At 44.8% G+C, this 9,389-nt stretch overlaps 1 protein-coding gene across 1 annotated transcript; it reads right to left on the reverse strand.

The window, feature by feature from the left end:
* Window positions 1-7,442: 7,442 nt before the first annotated feature.
* Window positions 7,443-8,402, reverse strand: LOC138875813 (uncharacterized). The gene has a single exon (XM_070154682.1). It carries the CDS (start codon window positions 8,400-8,402, stop codon window positions 7,443-7,445), a length of 960 nt encoding a protein of 319 aa, XP_070010783.1.
* Window positions 8,403-9,389: the final 987 nt, after the last annotated feature.

Raw genomic sequence — 9,389 nt, forward strand, 5'->3', positions numbered from 1 at the left:
AGGGAAGTGTTCGCGTTACGTAACATAGCGCCGACACCAATATCTTTATTCTCGAAAGAGTCAAAGGATAATCAAACTACATCTTCGGCTAAGTCCGATTAAACACAGTGGAGGACCATACCGAGTCCTCGCTCCAAATAATAAGGACATGTCAGACCTCAGAACATCGTCGGCACATCCCACGATAAGGTAAGACCACCTCCCTCTTTCATTATTTTACACTAACCCATATACAGGCGCCCGATCAGGGCAGTCGAAAGTGCTAACCCAACCCAAAGATCTTATGGCCTTAACGGCATCTATTGCACTCTTTTCCTTCGGCCAAGCTTTTGTCCCCAAAAGGGTTCCACCAGCAAGGTTTTTAACGAGCCAATGTACACGCTACTTAAGGAGGATCCAACAAGCTTACAAGGTTTCTTTTGCAATCAACCCCAAACACTGGAGGGCACCCCCTTGAGAGGTAATCCACTCAAAAGAAACCAGGGAACGACAAACAAGGTTCCAATAGGAAATGATGTACCGGGCCAAATGGTCAAACGAACCGTGCCCGCCTAAGCCGGGCTTACGACAATAAAAAAACATGTACTTTTGTCAAGCAATCAAAGAATATCTTTCACCAAAAGCATCTCATAGTCCAAATAAAATTTAGCATTTTCGCAGGAAAGATCCCTCCATAGAGGATGCCCCGAAATACTCAGAGACTAGAGTCAATAACTCGGCACCCGCATGGCCTCAAGGTCAGAACTCGATACTCATACTCCCTCAACGAGGAAACACAGAAATCACAAGACATCTCCAAAAGGGAAGAATGTCTCGAACACTCGGAGACTGGCATCACAAACTCAGAAAGTGCATGACCCCAGGGTCGAAATTTCCAAAAAATATAAGCCCTCAATGAGGCAATTCCGAGCTCACGAGTAACGGCCTCCGAGCCTAAGCAAACTCGATGACTCAGAGACTATCACCCATCACCATTCACGTAAAAATCCAAGGTTGTAAGACCCCAAGTGGGTAGACTCGGTCTCAAAAAACTTGTACCAAGTATCAACAAAACTGTAAGACCTCAAGCAAGGCATGAATCATATTTGTACCAAGTATTAACAAAACTGTAAGACCTCAACAGGCATGAAAAAACTGTAAGACCTCAACAAGCATGAATAACCTGTAAGACCTCAACGACATGAAAAGACTGTAAGACCTCAACGGGGATGAAAAACCTGTAAGACCTCGACGGCATGGAAATTTTGTAAGACCTTAGTATAGGCATAAAACTCGATCCCGAAGTTTAGGCTATATATCGAATTTGTAAGACCCCTAAAAAGGCATACCCTCGATATAGACGCCCAAACTATTACACTCGGGACTAAAAATGGCTCCAGCCACACACAAATGACTACGGTCATATGTTGTACCAGCCGAATTAATGCGACTCGGGGACGCCCAACCGTCGCAACAAAATCATAGGCCATTACTTTGAATCTACTTCGAAAAGAACCGGTTAAATAGGCTATCCTCGATAGGAAAAAGAGCTTCGACCATGTCAACTCTAAATAACAAGGCTTCGAGCTATTCAGCCTACGAGCTAAATCTTCCGAGGTGCTCAAACATCACCGCAAGCGACTTGAAATCGAGGTTCTTCCTGAACCAACGATAGGCCAGGAAAATCATTTAAAAAAAGACCTTAATGAGAGGAAAACAAAGCCTACATATGCCTAAGGGCACAGCATAAGAGACATCGTCGCCAGCTTCATGAGCCTCAGGGCGACACACACTAAAAGGTCACATCGACCAAAAGCATAAGAGCCATTGTCGCCAGCTTAAAATTTGAAAACTTGAGGGTCAAAATGATCTCGAGTTGTAACCCAATTCATAGACCGGATCGAAAATAGGTAATTATACATGTCTAAGGGAAAAGCGTAAGAGCCATCGTCGCCAGCTTCATGAGCCTTAGGGCCACACACATAAAAGGTCGCTTCAATCCAAGGCGTAAGAGCCGTTGTCACCAGCCCACGCAAACACAGAACTTGAGGGTCAATTATGCTCGATTCAAAATCCGACACGGAGATTGAACCCAAAATAGTTAAAATACAAATGCCCAAGGGCAAGGCGTAGCAGCCATTATCGCCTGCCCATGCATACACAAAAGCTTGAGGGTTGAATGAGCTCGAGTCGAAGCCCGACTTGGAGACTGAACCCAAAATAGTTAAGCAAAATCATAAGAGCTCTAACGCCAGCTTACACTAAAGGTCGCATCGACCAAATGCGTAAGAGCCACGGGACTGCCTAATGAGCCCCAGAGCCATTTCGCGAATCTAAAGATTCTCACCAACTCTGAAACCAGTCCACCTGGTCAGAAGCAAAGTAGAAAGGGGTACGTAAGAAATGAAGCTTCAAGTTTTCTTTTATTTACATACTTGAAAAAGTGCATTCTCTATCTACAAGCGCGCTCTGAAAATATCATATACAAGATGGCAAAGTCTACGCCCCGCCCCTGAGGGATACGACCTACCAGCCTCATATTCACTCTCCTCAATGTCAGACAGAAGTGACCAAGCATCACGCTCGTCCGCCCTCGCTCGCGCCAACTCTTTCGGGAGAACAAAACCCCTAGCACCGATCTCCTCGAGAACCCTTCTTCAGGATCTACAACGAGCATATTATTTGATCCTCTCTTCACGGTTGAGGACCCTCTTCAATGCGGCTTGAGCACCGGTAGAATCCTTCAAATGAATCACCATCTCCTAATCAGCCTTAGCCCAACTCAGTGTTGCTTCAACCCGAGCATCGACGATCTCAGCCCTGACCTTCAAAAGTTCGGAGTCAAGCTTCGTGATCATATCCTCTTGAACTGAAGTATTGTAATGAGCTAAGCGGAGTTGGGCCTCAAATGCAGGAACATTAGCCAAGGCACCCTTCTCCCCTGAAGCTTGAGCCTGCACCTGAGCACTAAGCTCGCCACAGTCATTCCTGACTCGGTCAGCTTCACCTCTAAAGCATTTCAGGGCCTCTGTCTTTTTCTGCAGTTGGGATAGACGGAGAGTTAACTTGAGAAGTTAAAAAGCAAAATGCATACCCGCCCGGGACGGGAAACTACCTGCTCCATCAAATAGCTCTCGTAATTCGAGCTCTGGTATGCCTCATATCGCTACTGTGTCAACTCAACTTCCTTCTCCTTGCAAAGGAGCCCAAGGGACCTACCCTCATCCAGAGCTTTCCAGAGCCTAGCCTCATGATGGAGCAGCTCAGACCTAAGCCTGTCACAGCCCTATAAGAAAAAAACTCGAAAAGGAAGGGAAGACACGAGATTCAAAAGGCCTGCGCCAAAGCTCACCGCAAAGTGAAGTCGGCGGACTTCCTCGAAGTCCGAGCACACCTCTGTCAATCTAGTCCCCTCAGCCCTCGAAGAATCAACCTTGGCCAAAGCATGACCACTCGGAGGAACCACCTCTCCAAAACCGAAAACTTCGGGTGCAGCAGGCTCGGACGATGTTTTCTCCTCGAAGACTTGGCCATGTTTTGACTTGCTATGAGCGCCATCGCACTACGAATACATATCTAGTTTATTATTGTCGTCCTTTGGCACGAAAGTCGAAAACCCCTCCCCTTCTCTGGAGGAGCACAGCTTCGCCCTTGGAGACCCTCTGATACCTACGACGGCAAGATTAATACATGAAAAAGGGAAAATGTCTTCCCAAATATACGAAGGACAAGGTAAAAGTAGCATACACACGTACCATGATATTTTGCTTACTATCTGCCTCGGGACACGGCTCGCCAACTACACTCGTCACAAGTCGAATGGGTCGCCAGCTTCCGGACCCAACCAGGTAGATCAGGAACTTCGCCTGGCACACATGAAATTGCTGTAGAGAAGGGAGAAACACATTTAATGAAGTAGTTTCCATAATGGGCAAATTTGAAAAAGTGTGAGACGTTCCACTCATGCGTATAATTCCATTCCTCGGGGAATGGTATAAGTTCTATGGGGATAACATCAGCCATCTGAACCCGGACGAACTGACTAATCCACTCTCGATCTCCATCTTCCTCATCATCAACAACAAAGGGCATAGACGAACAACACCGCAAGGTTAGCAGACCTCGATGATGAAAGGGTCGGTACAGCCTAACAAGATGACTAAGCATGAATTCAAGCCTTGCCTTCTCCGTAAAGAGCCTCATCATCAGCACTATTCGCCAAAACGATGGATGTATCTGTGCCAAAGTAACCCGATACTTTAAATAGAAATAAAGCACAACCCTATCAAGGGGCCTAGTGCGAAAGGGTACAAGTACACGTTTAGGAATCCATCGACAAAGTACGTGATACCCTCATCCAGGGGAATCACCTGCAACGCTGCCCCTTCGCTCCATCTGCAGTCTCTCCTCAGTACCTCAAGGTGCTCCTCTCTTATCGAAGACAAAGTCTTCAAAGTAAACTCATGTGGATCCCGAACATTGGGAGTGGAACTCTCTGCCTGGTAGACCCTGAAGTAGCAGTCATAGATATGGCAGAACTAGCAAACTAAAGCGGGAACTTACACAAATGCTTTGGTGCTAAGGTAACTAAGGACTCGATGCCGAAACAGAAGGATAGCAATCTAAAATTTTGGGATCTCCCAAGAAGCAGGAGCATCTCCATATATATGTGGGGAAACAGCAATGGTCCACCTACCCAAGTTAGGCCTCGGGAGGCCAATGGCTTCGATACAAGTTTCGAGGCGGTACCCGACCTTGAGGACCTACATCGAAGAGATGTAAGGCTTCAAAAAGCCAGTCACATCGTCTCCAATCCCGAGATGGTAACCGACCTTGAGGGTTCCTCTCAAGAAGAAAAGTAACCACTTCGAGCTCCATCCATGAGGGCTCGACCTCAGGACATCGCCTAAATATGGATAACCCCTCCTCAAGTACCTACCTACAACGCCTTAAAAGGTTATCTACGTCAAGTTCAAAGTAGATCTCCAGGTGCCTAAAGCTGACTCTTGCTTAGAGACCACTCTCAAAAATTTCAAGGTTCGATGCTCTATCTTCATGGGACTCGAGGCTCCTGTATGACCTGAGTCTATCAGACCGCTTCGGGCTTGGTCCGAGGAACAACGGTAGGCTCGGAAAGGATCCATTTCTATCAACTAAAGAAGGGAAGGAATGCTCGCACTCGAGTTAGATATTGACGATCATCAACAGAAGTAAACATTCAGAATCCCCGCAAGTGCACAAGAGTATATAAGAATATGGCAAGTATCAAAGGCATAAGTCAAGAAAATATCTTTATATTCATAAACATTTGTTTACAATGACCCTCTAGGGGCCCTTACATATGATTACAAAAGCCTACAAAGGGTCTCTACATAGAAACGAAGAAACAAAGGGATGCACACACGTAGTAAAAGCCTGGGGCCTAGTCTACCCTCGAAGGTTCATCTCGGGTAGCAGCATCTCTGAGTGTTGCCTTCTCGAGCTCACATCCTCGAAGGCAATTCCTTCGATAGCCACCTATCTAGGTTCCCAGCTCAATCCCTTGGAATAACATCATCGAGGGTGAAGATGAAGAAGAGGAAAGGAGGAGGATGAAGAAGATGCAGAGAAACGAGACATAACCCGCCAAAGTCAAAGGTTGAAGATTCAGTGGGCCCAACCTCAATGGCCAATTGTGCCATTTTATCCCTTGGGAGAAAAAACACAAGGGATGAAGTGCCACACCAGGTCAGGGTAGGAGAGTGAGCAGCGGTGTATAGTCCGAATACTCTCCCGAGCAACGGTGTAAAGTCGAAATGCCCTTTTAGATTGGAGGATGCCAGTCGCCCCCATATAATCATCTCGGGCCAATAAGTATAGCAGTAGCAGGCGTAACAACAACAACAATAGCAACGACAAGATGGCATGATCTCTTCCGGCAAAGGGAAAATCAGGCGGGAGGCCATCGCACAGCCGATGGGAATGCTGCCAAACAACCTTAAAGCCGTGAACTCCAAACATGGTGATTAGCAATAAAGAAAGAAAGCAATAAGAAAGGGATGAATAAATAAAGGAAGGCACTTGGGTAGAGAGATAACGCCACAATACCCCCATTTATAGGGGATAATGACATGGCCATCAATGCCTCTGGAAGACTGACTGGTATGTATAATTAATGCATTCTTGAATAACCGAATCGATGGCGGTACTGTCACCTTGAAGAACCGAATCGACAGCGTATTAAATGGCTTTGAAAAGATAAGTCCATAGGATATCTCGGTTATCGTGAAAACTCATGCCATAGGTTGCGTCATCGGCATGACATTGTCACGAGAAGCCCGGGGAGTCAGGTATTAGAATCGTTTCACATTGCTTAGTTTTAGGAAATGCGGAGATTATCTGTATGCGGTGAAATTTGAGGGTCCAATTTCTTACTATTAGGTCACTTCGGAAGAACACCTCGAGGCCTCGAGGACTTGAAGTTGTGACTGAGTTCCCTCTCTTAGAGCTCGTCAAGGCCCGACTTTAAGAGAATTTTGACCAAGGCTGGAGTAAAAATAGGGAGTTCCTAGGGCATGCAGCTAAGTCTGACAAAATCGGCCTACCCAGCATCTGTATCAGGGTGTCGCATCTAGTCGTCCCATCTCCATACCTTTACAATTAATGCATCTTGTACTATGTTTGACTGCCCCTCTTATATAATGGGAATCCTTACCACTTTGTAAAGGGCTGTTGTTGCTCCAACTATTCTACACAAGATAAATAACAACTATCTTTCTCTTCTCTCTAACTTACTCACTCGAGATCAGCACTTCCATTTATTGTTTTCATACTTATTCTTCATTTATTGCTTGTTATAGTCCATAAAGAGCCTCCTTTAATTATATTCTAACTATTAACCCCTTCTCGATTATCCTCTATATCTTGAGCTCGAGCCCAGGCATCGACCTCGAGGCCCCTCATCGGCCAATCCGAGGCCCGAACAGCTAACCCCCCGGTTCGCTCACAATCTCATTTTAGCTCGCGCTTTATCTTTTATATTCACAAATATAGCGTCAACTGCTTTAAAAACTAGCATAAAAATAGATCACGTATTTTTAGAGTCCCATAAACAAATTTAATTGTTATTGCCATTTTCACGGTAAACAGCTTTGTTGGTGGAGTCTTCCGGTTCTCAAGGTCCAAGGAAAGTTTTCGAGGCTCATATGTATATGAACCCATTCTTTGCAAAGCATTGACACATTTTACCAAGTCTTCCTTCTCATCCTCATCTTGATTCAATAACACAGCTTCCAATGGGTCTTCAACATTCATCATAGCAATTATGTCATCAACAGTTACTTTGGTCACAAGATCCACAAACGAACACACTTTGTTGCTATTAGGTTGCCTCATTGACTTACAAACATGGGTCACAACCTTTTCATCTCCCACCCGGAAGGTGATCTCCCCAGCTTCCACATCAACTAAGGCCTTCCCTGTAGCTAGGAAAGATCTCCCAATATGATTGGCACGTAGTCAACCTCACAGTCAAGTATCACAAAATCTGCGGGAAGTATGAACTTGTCGACCTGAACTAGCATATAATCAATTATCCCTAATGGCCTCTTCATTGTCCGGTCCACCATTTTCAACCTCATGGACGTGAGTCTTGGTTGCCTAATCCCCAATGTCTTGAACATAGAATAAGGAATCAAGTTAATGTTTGCCCCCAAGTCACACAAAGTTTTGGAGAAATTGGCACTACCAACAGTGCATGGGATTTTAAAGGCACCGGGGTCTTCTAACTTTGGAGCCATACAGTACACAATGGCACTCACTTGATGTGTTATTTTGATCGTTTCACAGTTCATTGATCTCTTCTTTGTTACCAAGTCCTTCATGAACTTGGCATATCCCGGCATTTGTTCTAAGGCTTCAACCAATGGCACATTTATGGACAAACTTTTCATCATATCAATGACTTTCTTGAATTGATTCTCATTGTTTTGCTTTTCAAGCCATTGAGGATATGGTAGAGGAGGCCTTGGCAAATGAGCCTTGGCATTGGGCACTAACGGATCCGATATGTCTATCACATATCCCCTAGACAGGTTCACATCATCTTGTGTCTCCTCCAGATTTTCATCAATGTTTATCATCACTTCATCATTTACTTGAACCTCTTTTCTTGGCTCATCATCATCTTGCATCACCACATCAAAATTCATAATCTTTCTTAAGTTTGAGGTACAAGCAATTTCACCTTTCCCATTTCTTGTAGTCACCGCCATAGCATGCCCCGTATTGTTCTCACTCTTTGGGTTTACTATTGTATCACTTGTTAGTGCCCCCTTAGAGTGAGTATTCAAAGCTTGAGACATTTGGCCAAGTTGGACTTCCAAGTTATGGATAGAAGTGTTGTGTGAGGCTAATTGAGCATCGGAGTCGGCATTTTTCTCCATCATCTACTTGAACATGTTTTCAATCCGTACCATCTCATTTTTGGAAGAGCTAGGACCTTGTGACGGATATAGAGGTGGGTTGTTTAGTTATTGATACATCGGGGGCCTCTGAAAGCCCGACCCCTGATTCCCTTGATTATTGTTGTTCCAATCCCCTTGATTGTTATTACCTCCCCAATTACTATTATTGTTGCCACCCCAATTGCCTTGATTTCCTTGATTACACTGATTTTGATTGTTGTTGTTCCCCCAATTACCTTGGTGTTGTTGTTGCCACTATTCTAATTTCCTTGTTGACCTTGATTGCCCCAATTTCCTTGGTTTCTCTGTGATCTCCATTGTTGTTGATTCGGAGCATTTCCCCGTTGACCTTGATAATTGTTGACATATTGAACCTCTTCAGTTTGATCATCATATGAATCATCTTGATTGTACCCACTACCACTTTGCTCAAATAGATTCGGATTGTTTTGAACTTATTGACCTCGTTGCCTTCTCTTGTTGATCATCATCTTCACTCCTTCCATGGCATTCACTTGTTTTGGCCCTTGAACTTGTTGAAGCAGAGCTTTGGACAATTGGTTCATGGTAGCTATCAACTCGGCTATAGCATGCTCGTGGTCATGTAGCTCCTTGTATAGGTAAATAACATTAGGATCAGCTTGTGGTACATTGGCTCTATTTTGCCATGCCGAAGAGGTATCCACCATCTCATCAAGTATTTCACAAGCTTCGGCATATGGTGTGTTCATGAAGATCCCCCCGGCGAGTTGGTTAACCACAAATTGGTTTGTTGTGTTGACCCCCCTCCCCCCCCGCCCCTGTAGAAGGTCTATTGGCTTATGGCTCAGTCATATCGTTGTTCGGGCACTCATTTACCATTATTCAGTAACTCTCCCGAATTTCATATAACAATTTATTTGGATCTTGTTTAAAAGCAAGGATTTCATCTCTTACCGTTGCCATATATCCCGGAGAAAAGAACTT

This window comes from Nicotiana sylvestris, chromosome 8 (assembly GCF_000393655.2).
Source record: "Nicotiana sylvestris chromosome 8, ASM39365v2, whole genome shotgun sequence".
Classification (NCBI taxonomy): Eukaryota; Viridiplantae; Streptophyta; class Magnoliopsida; order Solanales; family Solanaceae; genus Nicotiana; species Nicotiana sylvestris.